General features: G+C 42.7%; 4 protein-coding genes across 10 annotated transcripts; 1 reads left to right on the top strand and 3 right to left on the bottom strand.

Moving 5' to 3' along the window:
• The first annotated feature begins 848 nt into the window (after window positions 1-848).
• Window positions 849-1,933, top strand: LOC108146806 (splicing factor 3A subunit 2). The gene has a single exon (XM_017272991.2). It carries the CDS (start codon window positions 970-972, stop codon window positions 1,750-1,752), a length of 783 nt encoding a protein of 260 aa, XP_017128480.1. The 5' UTR covers window positions 849-969; the 3' UTR covers window positions 1,753-1,933.
• Window positions 1,879-9,497, bottom strand: LOC108146803 (pneumococcal serine-rich repeat protein). Of its 7 annotated transcripts, none has more exons than XM_017272984.2 (11): window positions 9,373-9,497; window positions 9,114-9,208; window positions 7,491-8,486; window positions 6,840-7,430; window positions 4,421-4,878; window positions 3,308-4,171; window positions 3,002-3,222; window positions 2,670-2,940; window positions 2,440-2,610; window positions 2,271-2,378; window positions 1,879-2,212 (listed from the first exon to the last, which is right to left on the bottom strand). In XM_017272984.2, the coding sequence occupies exons 2-11, from the start codon at window positions 9,181-9,183 to the stop codon at window positions 2,063-2,065; spliced, it is 3,900 nt and encodes a 1,299-aa protein (XP_017128473.1). In that variant the 5' UTR covers window positions 9,184-9,208; window positions 9,373-9,497; the 3' UTR covers window positions 1,879-2,062. The 7 variants fall into 7 exon arrangements, with proteins under 7 accessions (XP_017128473.1, XP_017128474.1, XP_017128471.1 ...); XM_017272985.2 differs by having other exon boundaries at window positions 3,002-3,219; XM_017272982.2 differs by having other exon boundaries at window positions 3,002-3,249; window positions 9,373-9,496.
• Window positions 4,990-6,820, bottom strand: LOC108146805 (sentrin-specific protease 1). The gene is made up of 2 exons (XM_017272990.2): window positions 6,503-6,820; window positions 4,990-6,439 (listed from the first exon to the last, which is right to left on the bottom strand). The coding sequence occupies exon 2, from the start codon at window positions 6,361-6,363 to the stop codon at window positions 5,050-5,052; it is 1,314 nt and encodes a 437-aa protein (XP_017128479.1). The 5' UTR covers window positions 6,364-6,439; window positions 6,503-6,820; the 3' UTR covers window positions 4,990-5,049.
• Window positions 9,498-10,037: 540 nt separating the features above from the next.
• LOC108147005 lies at window positions 10,038-13,399 on the bottom strand. The gene is made up of 2 exons (XM_017273269.2): window positions 13,150-13,399; window positions 10,038-13,091 (listed from the first exon to the last, which is right to left on the bottom strand). Exons 1-2 carry the CDS (start codon window positions 13,178-13,180, stop codon window positions 10,210-10,212), a joined length of 2,913 nt encoding a protein of 970 aa, XP_017128758.1. The 5' UTR covers window positions 13,181-13,399; the 3' UTR covers window positions 10,038-10,209.
• Between the last annotated feature and the right edge of the window lie 406 nt (window positions 13,400-13,805).

Genomic DNA, 13,805 nt, shown 5'->3' with positions numbered 1-13,805 from the left:
ACCGCGTTTCTTAAGTGAAAAATACCATATGACTCCTAAAAATGTACTAAAATATGCCATGTTTTTTTAAGATATATCGTAAAAGCAATCTTTAAAACCACATTGAGGGTACTCCCTGAACGCTTGAATCTCTGAAATTTCAAACGAAATTTTCTGCAATTATGGGAACGGCCAAAATTTGTCCGTATTGAATTTTTGGTACTCTTACAATGAAATAATAAATGCAGAGACTAAGTCAAGTTTGGTATTTATTTGAAAATATGTTGTTTGGTATAACAAATTTGAGCCTATTTTTTACCTTACCTAGGTAAAGACTTTTTATCTGCAATATTTTTATAATATGAAATAATTTTATTAAATTTTATTTTCAAATTCGTTGATACCACTAAATTGAAATTCGTATTCTTTTCCCCAATTAGTAAATAAAAAATAAATAATTTCACTGCAAATTAAAGAAAAGTTAATTCCACCGGGCAAGCAAGATAATAGATGTTTCTTATAACATATCTCTGCTACACAAAGATTAAATTTAAAAAATGGCAATAAAATATGTTTTTTATTAACTTTTTGTACCTTTTACCTTAGCTAGATACATAACAAATTGTCTACTTCTTACCGTAAATAAGTACTTATTTTCACAAATAGCTTGTACCTTGCCCAGATCCAAAAAACTAGTACTATTCCCAACACTGGTTATAATACATTATTTTTTTCAATTCCTGATATTTACAAAAATTCTTTGCACAAAATGTTGTACCCCAATTTCAAAATAGTCAAATGATGATTTTGTGTTTGTTTTGTGTAGTGGCCATGAACTATCGTATAACTCTAGTGAACGCCCACCACTAACTGCGCAAGGGCTGACAACCCTGTTTTCTACACCACCAAAAACAATTTCCAGAAAATTTTTACCAACGCGAAAACGTTTTTTGCCCCAAACGTCTTGAAAATCAATAAAAAGTAAAAGCTATGGACTTCCAGAACCGCGCCGGCGGCAAGACCGGCAGCGGAGGCGTGGCCTCCTGGTCGGAGACGAACCGCGACCGCAAGGAGCGCCTCCGGCAACTGGCCCTCGAGACCATCGATCTGAACAAGGACCCGTACTTCATGAAGAACCACTTGGGTTCCTACGAGTGCAAATTGTGTCTGACGCTGCACAACAACGAGGGTAGCTACTTGGCCCACACGCAGGGCAAGAAGCACCAGGAGAATCTAGCCCGGAGAGCCGCCAAGGAGGCCAAAGAGGCGCCCTCATCGCTGCTGGCGCCGGAGAAGCCCCGCGTGGAACCGAAGAAGTTCGTGAAGATCGGACGACCCGGCTACCGGGTGACCAAGCAGCGGGAGCTTAGCAACGGCCAGCAGTCGCTGCTCTTCCAAATCGACTATCCGGAGATCACGGAGAACATCGTACCTCGTCACCGCTTTATGTCCGCCTACGAGCAGAAGATCGAGCCCCCGGATCGCAAATGGCAGTACCTTCTGTTCGCCTCCGAGCCATATGAGACCATTGGATTCAAGGTTCCCTCGCGGGAGGTGGAGAAGAGTGAGGGCAAATTCTGGACGCACTGGAACCGCGACACAAAGCAGTTCTTCCTGCAGTTCGCCTTCAAATTCGAACCTAAGATAATGCCGCCACCGCCACCGAACCTTCATCGCGCGCTGGGACCGCCCGGCGGATTCCCCATGCCGGGTCCACCACGTCCCGCCATGCATCCCATGTTCAATGGCGTCCCTCCACCGCCACCCATGTAATCAAGAAATCTAACTAACCATTGGCTTCACTGGAATCTTTGCAGTTCTGACAAGGTAATCACCATTAATTAAGAGACTGCAGCAAAGTCCGGTTACCCTTCAAATAATAAACCATTTTACACATAATACAACTCGAGTGCTTTGTATTTTTGTTTCCGACTTAATAAACTGAAAAAATATTGCTGGTTTCTTTGTAATTGTACGTCTTACAAATCGAACGCGTTTAAGGTAATTAGTTTTAATCTTATATGTTTGCTTAAATTAGGCAATGTACAGTTCAGTTGGCTGAGCTTCCTTCTGTCAAAGGATTTTAGATCTTTTCGCGCTTCTTAAAGTTGCGCTTGGATGCACATCGGTTAATAATGTCCGAGACGTGTGGCTTGTGCTCGAAGATCTTCATTAACTGATTCTGCGCCTCGTTGATGCCATCGGTGATGATCTTGCTGCGCTGTATGTTGCCCTGCAAAATAGTAAAGTTGTTAGTTTGCAATTAAGATATATTAACTGAATTCACCCACCTTCAGCAGTTCGGTGACACGTTCCATTTCGCTGTGCTTTTCCTTGTCCTTTTCCAGTTCTTGCAGCATTGTCTCGAGTTTTCCCAGACTGAAAACCTCTGATTCATTCTGCGTCAGAGCAAATTGTTGATAAGCGGCTATGTCGCCATTTAATTACCAAATTTCTTACCAAGTCCTCCATTTGGGAGCGCAAATGATAAATTTTCCACCCATTAATCTTTCCCTGGACATTTGGTTGATTGGCTAGATCAATTACTGTGGCACGTCGCTCCTCCCTTGGCTTCACATCCGTATAGCGATGGAAATGGTTGTTGGCCAACTTGTGGGTGGGTTTATATGTCTGCAAATCAAAGGGAACATGAGTAAATGAGCTAAGCACGGAGTCCTGGCTAAGCTTACATTAAGCAACGCACAATTGCGCGGACGGCGTATCACAAAGTCCACCGGATTGGCATTCTCCTTGTTGCCCGTCACAGCGGGTGCACTGCTTCGATGATTGGCATCGCCCGGCGCACTATTGGGAGCGACTCCCGGGGTCGCCGCTGTTACCAGCAGACCTCCATTGTTGTGTTTCTGCATGTAGGATGCGCCAGCCGGCGGCGTTGCTTCTGCACTGGGTGGAGGTAGCGACAAAGATGCCTGGCTCTGCGTGGAGTGCTGGCTGTCATTGCTGGAAAATACAATTGCGGATTATTCAATTGCCATTGATTAGTTAAAATCGTTTAACCCACGTTGATCGACGCGGCTTCTTCCTGGAGGAGCAATCGTAGCTGGAGCTGGAGCTATTGCCAGTGCCATTCATACGCGTACCCGCCTGCTGCATCAATTGCGCAGATCCCACCAGATGAGGCGCCTGCTGCTGAGGTTGCTGTTGCTGGGGCGTTGGCGCTTGCACGTCCACAAAGGCACTGCTTCCACTGCGTCCTCCAAGTGAGGAGAGGCCAAGGTTCTGCTGCATCGATTGATGCGAAGAGTACAACTTTAAGTTAACGGAAATTTAGTAAGATATAGTTTAGGTTGCTAGTTTGGGTACCCACCTCAGTGATGGGATTAAAATGTGTGGAATTATCGCGCCCACTTGCACCTCCAGTTACTGGTGGATCTCCAATCCTGTCCTGCAACTGCTGGTCGACACCAGGCGAGGAATTGGCCGACACTGTGGTTGAGCCATCTGACGAATCTGGCGACTCTGCCCGGGTCGCTCGCGTTGAGGAGACGGTGCCCACTGTGGCTGCCACACTGGTCGCACTGCTTGCCACTCCATGCGCCACGCGCTCGCGTTCTTTCTTGGCCAACGCTTCCACAGTGAGTCCGGAGCCGACGGACGGAGGCACCGCCACCGACACTGGCTGGATATTGAAAGTTGTGCCCGGAGCAGGGGTCATATTTGGACCACTGGTGTTACTTGCCATCGACAGTAAGGTGGGTCCCAGATTCTTGGCCGCGCGAATGGGCGAACCGTCTGCATCCCGCTTGCGCATGAAACTGGACACCAGCGCTGCACTTCCTGCTGCCTGTTGCGGATTGCCCGCCCCCGTTGTCACCTTCACGGATGTATGCAGCGGGATAACCATGTGTTGCGGCGGCGCACTGTTTGGTCCTGCCGGTATAATGAGTTGCTGGTGACCAATCGTCCGGGTGGCCGCTCCTCCGGCACCTGACGGCAATACAGTAAAAGTGGCCTGAGATCCGGTACCCGCTGATCCCGCTCCAGTGGGCGCATGACTGCCGAAGGGCAGCGAAGACACCGACAAACTGCTGCCGCCGGCGCTGCTAACCAGTTGTGCCTGAGCCTGGGTGCTCTGCGTCACTGTGGTCGTGGTCAATGATAGAACCCCCGTGGAGGCGGAGGCCGGCATGGATTCGTAGTAAATCGTGGCAGCACTTCCCTTCTCATCTATCTGTTAATACAAAACCCAATGTGTAAGAAATATATTAAAATAAATACTCGAATAGTTCGCTTAGCAGTTTATATAGTTAAAATTATTATTAATTAGTTAACATTTTATAAAAAGGGGTAAACTTTATTTTCACCAAAATTAAAAAAAAGGTTTAAGCCCTTTATTTGTTTTTAAAATGAACTATAGGTGAAATCTTGAAACCCGGAAAGCTAAGCGAATTACATAGCACATTGGTAGCTAAAAACCAACCTTCATCAACTGGCTCTGTGAAGCCACCACCGGATTCCATGTGCGTTGGAAACCCGTGACTGTGGCTCCGCTAGTGCCAGATGAATCTCCACCAGGCGCCGCTGTGGCCGGTGTCATCATCATCTTGCCCAGAGTAATGCCGTGCGCATTCTTGATGGGCGTCAGAGTGCCCGTGAGGATGTTACCACCTGGACCCACTGCTCCTCCTCTTCCGCTGACGGTCAACGGCAGGACAGTGGCTCCTCCAGCTGCCGAAGTGGCCCCAGCCACTGAACTGGGATTAACCACACTGGCGGAGACATTCGGCACTGGTACCGCCTGGATACTGGCCACGCCCTGCGGTGCCATTGTGGGCGCACCAGCTCCTCCGGCGGTCGACACCTTTCCTATCGGATTTAGCTGCGTAATGGTCAATGATGGTTGGACTTTTGCGGTCATGGTAACAGGTGGTCGTATGCCTGCAGGAGGGGAAAATAAAATAAAATATTATGTTGATACAAGAATAAGGTTTTCTATCATCTATAAAAAAATGTACACACATAATACCATTTTTTTCAACAAAACATGGATTACTTTTGATAAGGAAAATTTATTTTAAATAAATAATAAAATCAATTTTAACTAAACGCCTACAGCCACAGCTCGCCGCCGGAAATCTCCAGGGCCATCTTTCTTCGAAAATAGTCAATGTTGTCTTGTGAGAAGGTGATTGGAGCATCCCGCGTCAGGTATTCAGCAAACATACAGGCGAAAACGCCGCAGTCCCTGCTGTTTTTCTGTTGCGGCACGTTTAGGGCATTTCCAATTCGAAAGCCGCTGGTGTCAAACGATAGCTTGCGCTTATCCAGCGACTCCTCCCGCAGGTAAGCCTCCAGTGCGTCCAGGACTTTTTGGTTGCCTCCGCCTATTGAATCGTAGTATAGAATAGTTTTATCCCGCATATGGATGATGGCCATGCACCAGTGAACGCCGTTGGAATGCACAGGCACCGGAATAATGTCCTTGCTAAAAAGATCAACCTTCCGTGTCCAACGCTTTACGCCCGCATGACCACTCTGCAGTAGGCGTGGCACAAAGAAGGTGTTCATGGCATACACGCTGGGCAGCTGGCCAATACGCTTCTCCGAGCGCTCGGTCAATAAGTTCATATAGAAGTTGATTATCACATCGTTAAGCCATCGGAAATTCAATAGGATTTGGATTTCGCTGCGCTGGATGTTAAGATTAAACTTGGTCACAAGCACCTGAAGACAGTCACCCTCAGCTAGTTCTATTAAACGCTTCAGATGCTCCTTGCTCAGTGGAATAAATTCGATCTTTTTTTTTCCAGTCTTCTTTTTTTGTTTAATGATGGATTTCCTCTGCAAACCACACGAAACACGTGCTTTTTTGGCGCTTTCTGCTTTGTTAAATGCTGGTTCCAAAAGATTTTCTTTACCCAAGCACTTTTTCGCTGACCTCTGCCTGAAATCTTGTACGCAGTCATCCCCCAAGATGATGGTAGACCGACGTTGCAGGGGCCTTTTAAGGGCCAATGGTGCCGGTGGAAGTTTCGGTTGCTCCTTTACCTCCAAGGAGATCTTCGGAGAACAATTCAATTTGACTACGCGGTGGTCATTGCAGAGGTGTTGATCAATGGTCTCAATCATATCCTCTTCTTGAGTTGATGATCCAGAAGGCAAATCGGGATTCCCAATCTCACAAGTCGGTGTGTCGGTGCTCTTGCTCAAATGTGATTTAAGTGGACTTGTCTTTTTGTGGCACTGACTGCGGATGAGGTTGAGGTATCGCTCCAAGTTCTGTCTCTCGAGGGCCAGCACGTTGTACTTATCCTGGGTTGGCGATTGACTCGTACAGGTCTTTGTATCGCTACACACCGGCGACCCAAGTATAGATGACTCCATGGGGCTCCTTTGCAGATTTTCGCATTCTCGCTCTGTCATGGTCCTAATGGGACTGCAGTCCTTAGCGGCCCAGTTCGAAATTAAGCAATCAGTTGTATATATAATAGGTTTTTCGCTGTCCGGGAAAGTAAAGTAAGCTACCAACCAGTAAAATCAAGAAAAATGAGATTCAACAGACCCAAGCTTTTGCTAATCGCCGACAATGCCCAGGAAAATGTCCTTAGTAACTCGTAGGATTTATGCATAAACTGACGGATTGTTCGCAGTTGTTGGGCAAGTGATTTTCAATGTCATTTTCTTCTATCTAAGAAATTTTTTTAGAAAACCAAATGATATGAAAACCTAGCTACCTGCTACCTTGTTTTTAATTTCCAAATTGATTACTACATCTATCGATAGTTGTGGAAAAGTCAAGTCAAGTCAACTTTATAAACAGTGTTGTAAAACCCTTTTTAAATATTTCTGAACTATAGCAATGTAATTAATACTACCTTTAAACTGGGAACGTTACTTACCGATCTTAGCGGCCGCGGTGGTGCTCATCAAGAAGGGTTGCAGCATTACATTCCCGCCCAGTCGGGTAGCGGATCCGATGATCTGCTGAGTGGTCCCAGTCGCTGGCGGCTGCAGTTGGATGATCCGCGTGGTTGGCAAACTGGTGGTCGTCAGAGCAGTTCCCCCAGCACCAGGACCCCGCCCGGGCGCCACTGTTGCTCCGCCGGAAACACTGACCGGTGTTGGCGATGCCGTAACGCTGGTATTTAGCTGAGGGATGCTTGGAGCCCGGATGCTTATGCTCGTGGTGTTCAGCTTGCCGCCCGGAAAACTTTTGCCCAACGGAATGGGACGCACGTGTCGAGGTGTCACAGTAGTTCCTCCGGGAGTCGTGGTCGTTACTCCACCCGCGGGCGTGGCCACTGCAAAGCGAGGATTAAATTGCTGCCCGGGATTCTGGCTCACATTGGGCGCGGACACATTGGAGGAGTAAACTAGAGTGGCCTGGTGCTGCCGTTGGGGCAATACAGTGGCCATATAAGCCTGAGGACCTCCGCCAGGCCCCGTGGCTTGTTGTGGCGTCAAGGGCTGGCCAGCAGAGACGGATAGTGCTGGAAGGGATTTCGATTAGAGTGTTTCTATTACAGAGCAGATTCCACACAATCACTCACCTGTTGGCGCCTGCACTGGAGTGGTGGTCACCACACTGGCATTGGACATGCTCGCAGATGTCGTTATAATCCTCTGGCGTGGCTGCGGAATGGCACGGATCAGTTGCACCTGTCCCGTGGGACCTTGCATCCAAGCAGCACTATTGCTGGACGAGATCACCGCCGATGGTGGTTGCGTTGAGAGCGCCACGCCACCTCTGCTCACCGAGGCGGTCGCCCCGCGAACAAATCCTCCGGTGGAGCTGAGAACTGTCGGTGCCGTTTGCGTCACGGTGGCCGATGATGTGGCTCTCAGGGGCGTCACAAGCCGCTGGCCAACTCCCACACCAACGCCTCCCATCTGGGTGGCCGTCACACTGGCTCGCGGCAGATATGTGGCCTGGGTCACCGGCCTGGTCACGGTGATCGATGCATTTGCCCCACTCCTCGCCGGCGCAGCTGGTATGGCCGTAATCTGGGTCCTTCCCGTGGCCGTGACATTCTCCAGCTGCTTGATCATGGGCATCACCACCCGGACTTGCGTGGACTGGCCACCTGCCCCAATGGCTCGTATGGAGGCCGCCGTAGTGGCTTGTCCTGCATTCAACGCAATCGGTGTGCCCAGAGATGTTTGCTGCACGGGATTGGCTGCTGCCACTTTGATGGTGCCACCGCTGAGGATCGGTGTTCCCGAAATGGATATCCCACCGCTGCCGTCCGATTTCACGTGCGTAATCTTGGCGGCCACCGAGGAGTGCGCTGCAGAGGATGGCAAATGGGATGGCAATGAGTACTTGTTTATGACGCCGCGCAGTTGCAGGGGCGGATGTGAGTGCGATACCAGGGATGCGGATGCGGATGCGGATGCAGATGCGGAGGCGTTTGCGGAGGCGGACATTGTTCCAGTGGCTGCCAATAATGATGATGATGATGGATATAAAGATGGCAGCAATGTCAACGATGGCAGTGCATGGGGATGCAGTTGTTGGGGGCGTATCTTAATGGTTTTCAAGGGGGCTGTGCGGGTGGGAGTGGCAGTATGTGTTCTTCCGTGAGTTTTCGGTTAAAAGTTCCACATGGAACACAAACAAAGGACGGACAGGTGTTGTTATCGAGCCATATTGGCATTAACGATACACTTTTTTAAACAAATTTGTAATATTTATTAATTTGTTTTAAAGCCATAATTTTAAACCTTATATTTAAAAAAAAATTACAGTTTTAATTGATTTAAATTTTTCCTACTGAAATTTTGTTAGTTTCATTTTACTTTTAACTTTTAACATGTTTGAAAAGTTATCTTGTAATTGGACAATTTATAAACTATAAAAAAATGTAAAAAAAATTGTATAACAAAGTAAAGTTAACAAAGAACGTACAATTTCGTATTTCCTAACGCTCTTATTCAAAACCCAACGATTTAGACAATATGTTAGTCGAGAAGAACAATTACTTTCTAGGGCTGTTGGCAACCCTGCCACGAATGCACAGTAACAACAAAACAATCACAATACAGAAAGAGCAACAGAGAGAGGTGCACAAATATTATGTATACACACGCATACACGCGCACAATGCTAGGGCTTGCACATACATCATACGTATATAAATATAAATAATCCACTTGGATATCGGTGAACTTACCTGATGGCGCTGTAGCTGTACTTCCACCCACTGGTACTCCCCCTGTACCACCTTCACTAGACGCACTCATCCTTGCAGTATTAAATTGCGATTTCCTGGAAAACACAACAATTTCGAATCAGATTTCCACGTTTTACATCTCTACCCTCTTTCTCTTCTTATCACTGTTCACTATGTATCCACATATTCTCTGCAATCAATAGCATTCAAAAACAAGCCAAAAGCTGCGATGTTTCAATATTTTATTGTAGCAACTTGCCTCTTTTGCTGATTAGAAATACTTCCACGGCCAAGCGAACTTTTTTTTACGATTTTCACCGAGCTTTCTATTAGTTAAGCGAATTTTACTTATGTTTTGCTGCTGCTCTAGAGGTGGAATAACATCGATGCTCGCATCGAACCAGCGTTGGTATCGAGGTTTGGCAAGAATCATCGATATTTTGCCATCTCTATCTGAGGAGGTCTCCGATAACGGCGGAGTATGTATTCGCTAGCTGAGGTGAAATTATTCCCAAATTGTGGTTTGTGTCCCCGCTACCTGCGGTGTTGGCATCCGCTATTGTCATTGATTATTGATTAATGCCGAAATAATTAATACAACATTAACTTGCAAATATTCATAAGCTATAAAAACTTTTTAAGGCTAAGCCAATAAGCCAGACATGTTTTGAAAACATAAGATAGAATTACCCAATAACATGATCTTAACTTTATATATTAAATTTGTTAAGAAAAATGAAATGTTTCTAAAAACTATGATTAAAAAATATTTGTATAATATTTAAATACTTCAGATAAACCACGATTTTATTTGTTTATTTGTCCTGCTACTCCTAGGAACTTACTCATTTGAATTGATTTTTACAAAAATCACAGAATATTACATTCATGCATGTTTTATTAATTTTGCTCTCTTACATTTTTTTTATTTATATATTTTTATTTAAAATTAAAATTCGTATGTATTATATATGCATTTCTATCTATATAAAAATTGGCTGATGGTGGTTGTATATTCCTATTTTGTCTTTCGTTACCCCTAAACAAATTCCACTTTTATTATCAAACTCTTATTATCTATAAAAGTTAAGATATATCACCTAAGTTTTTTATATAGTATATTAATTATCTCAGTTGATGGGTAGTCTTTAATAAGACTGTTTAAATATTTTGTTTTGTGTCCTACTTCATCAAAACAAAGACCATGAAATTTTTCAAAAGTACGACAAACATTAGTGCCTGCTCCATATAATATTTTGGATAAATCTTTCGGCTTAAAAACTTTATCTTTAGCCAAGAAGTGATTTAAATATCGTTCATTATTAAAACAAGATTCATGAAAACTTCTTAAAATAGAAGAAGCATTATTACCAGTCATCGATAAAATACCAGCTAGATCACTAGAACTAAAATTAGAATTATAAAAATCATCTAAAAATATGGTTTTGTTACCGTTATTATCATAACAAATATTATGAAAATCTTTTAGAGCCGAACAAGCGTTATCCTCTGCTCCATGCAATATGTTACACAAATTACTCAGCGTAAAGCCTTCTATATCATCCAAGAAATGATTAAGATACATCTTTGACTCTTCTACAAAGCAAAATTCGTGCAATCTTTCTAAGCCACCTGCTGTGCCACTTAATAAACTGCATAAATCTACTGGCTTAAAACCTATATTATAGAAATCCTGTAGAATTGTTGATTTCTCTCCTTCTTCATTAAAACAAACACTATAGAAGCTTTTTAAAATTGAAGAAGCACGAATTCCACCTCTACATAATATGGAGGACAGGTTACTTGGCCTAAATCCTATACTATAAAAATCATCCAATATTTTTGTTCTCTTTCCTTCGCTATTGAAACAGGCATTATGAAATTCTTCAAAAGCATCTACGGCCTTAGCTCCCGATCCGCTCAGAATACCGGATAGGTTATGCATGGAGAAATTCTCCTCACCCTTTCCTTTCATAAAATGTTTTAAATGTCGTGTTTTCTTTCCTTTGTCATTGAAAAAAGCATTGTATAAATCCTTAAATGACTTTGGAGCATGAACTCCTGCCCCACTTAAAATGCTGGACATATTAGTAAGATTTACCCCTTCTTTTTCGAGGGTTTTTAGGTATTGTGTCTTCTTTCCATCTTCGTCAAACCAAAGATCACATAACTCTTTAAAGGCTTTGGGAGCATTCAAGCCCCCACCATGTAAAATACTTGAAACATTAGCAATGTTTACTCCTTCCTTTTCTAGAGCTTTTAGTTGAAGAGTTTTCTTTCCCCTTTCATCAAACCATATTCCATACAAGTTTTTAAAAGCTTTAGGTGCATTAGATCCAGATTTACTTAAAATACTGGACATATTGGAAAGGTTTATTCCTTCTTCTCCCAAACTTTTAAAATATTTAGCTTTCTTTCCATCTTCGTCAAACCACAGGTTGTACAAGTCTTTAAAGGCTTTTGCAGCATTGGAGCCTGATCCACTCAAAATACTTGATATAGTGGCCAAGTTAATTTCTTCTTTTTCTAATGTTTTCAAAAACTGTGTTCTATTTGATTGATTATCGAACAACAGGTCATACAACTCTTTAAAAGCTTTGGCAGCATTAAACCCAGCTCCATGTAGAATATCGGAAATGTTTGCAAGACTTATTCCTTCTTTTTCCAAGGTTTTCAAACATTTGGTTTTACTTCCTTGTTCATCGAACCACAGGTCGTATAGATCCTTGAAAGCCTTTGCCGCATTGGATCCTGCCCTATGTAAGATACTGGACACATTGGGTAAATTAATTCCTTTTTCTTCTAGAGTTCTTAATTGTTGAGTTTTCTTTCCGCGTTCATCAAACCACAGTTCATATAAGGCTTTAAAAGCCTTCGCTGCATTTGATCCTGCTCCGCCTAAAATACTGGATACATTTCTTAGATTTATCCCATGTTTTTCCAGAGTTTTTAAATATTTCGTTTTATTTCCTTGCTCATCGAACCAGATGTTATACAAGTCTTTAAATGATTTTGCAGCATTTGTCTTTGCTCTGCTCAAAATACCGGACACATTAGATAGATTTATGCCTTCCTTTTCTAAAGTTTTCAAGTATCGCGTTTTGTTTCCTTGATGGTCAAACCATAGGTCATACAATTCTTTAAAAGCTTTGACAGCATTTAATCCAGCACCATTCAAAATACTGGACATATTAGGCAGGTTTATTCCTTCTTTTTCCAAAGTTTTCAAATATTGCGTTTTATTTCCTTGCTCATCGAACCATAGGTCATACAAGTCCTTGAAAGCTTTTGCAGCATTTGGTCCTGCTTTGCTTAGGATACTAGACATGTTCGGTAAGTTGATACCTTCTTCCTCTAATGTTTTTAGATATTGTGTTTTATTTCCTTGCTCGTCAAACCACAGCTTAAACAATTCTTTGAAAGATTTGGCAGAATTTGATCCTGACCCACTTAAAATGCTGGACATATTCGATAAATTTATCCCTTCCTCTTCCAAAGTGGTTAAATATCGTGTTTTATTTCCATGTTCATCAAGCCACAGGTTATATAGATCGTTGAAGGATTTGTAGGCATTATTATATGACTTGTCTAAAATACTAGACATACTTGCTGTCTTTATTCCTTTTTCTTTAAGAACTTTAAGACTTTTTTTCTCAATTAAAAAATCGAGAAACTCATTAAATGCGGGTGTTCCTTGCTTACCAATTAAATTTTTAGCAAATTGAATTTCCTCTGTATGTGTAATATTTTCTTCGATGCGGTGTCTTTTAGAGGTTTTAGTTTCTGTATCCTTAGCGGAATGTCTCTTTTCTGCTGTTTTGGGACCATTTTCAGGACTTTTCTTGGCTGCGTTCCTTGAACTTGTTCTTTCAGAAGGATCTTCATTCTTCATACTTACATCGACGGAAGGCTTTTTTGATGTTTTGGTTGCTTTGCTGATAGATGCTTTTTTAGGGTTTTTAGAGTTTCGGCTTTTGCCTAAAATAAATAGTTTTTAGAAGTTAAGCAATTTTCTTTAACATGTTGCATTACATACCCGAATTCTGGACTATTTTTGACGCACCCATTATCAACAAATATAAATCAACTGTTTGCACGTGTAGCAGCAAATGATCTTCTCGGTAGGCAACTTGGGAATCGCGGTATTTTGACGCTTTATCTGACTTACTAGCCTTTCTAACTGCTAATTAAAAGCAGTTCCTCGTGTGAGCGAATGAGCGTGGGCTAATTTAGCCTCACTTCCTTTAAAATAAACAGTATTTTATTTTTGTTTTGATTTGCTGCTCTTGGCTTATCAATTGTTAGTGTTACCATATGTTGCTAGTTAAATATTCTCGGCCTTCGCAAAAAATACCAAATGATAGTAGGTTCGGACAAATCTTATTCTTAGCATATTAAAATATATCAAACATTTCTTGTTTTCCGGAATATTTATTTTATAAGTAAAAACATTTTATCAGATAAAATTAAAATAACTTAGATAAAAATGTATTAAATTTATATATTACCATTATACAACAAATAGATTACTTAAGTTAAATTAAAGACCAGTTTTAAGTTTTAGTTATTATTAATAAAATATCTAACCAAAACAAACATTTTATTTTGAGTTATTTACGTTTAGTATATTTTCCCAGCTGTGGGGGTGTATTGCTCCTCGACGCCTTCGGTCACACTGGCCAACCCCACCAC

Source organism: Drosophila elegans, unplaced genomic scaffold (genome assembly GCF_018152505.1).
Source record: "Drosophila elegans isolate 14027-0461.03 unplaced genomic scaffold, ASM1815250v1 contig_208, whole genome shotgun sequence".
In the NCBI taxonomy this organism is placed as follows: Eukaryota; Metazoa; Arthropoda; class Insecta; order Diptera; family Drosophilidae; genus Drosophila; species Drosophila elegans.
The sequence above is the reverse complement of the archived record's forward strand: the minus strand, read 5'-3'. Positions and strand labels throughout refer to the sequence as shown.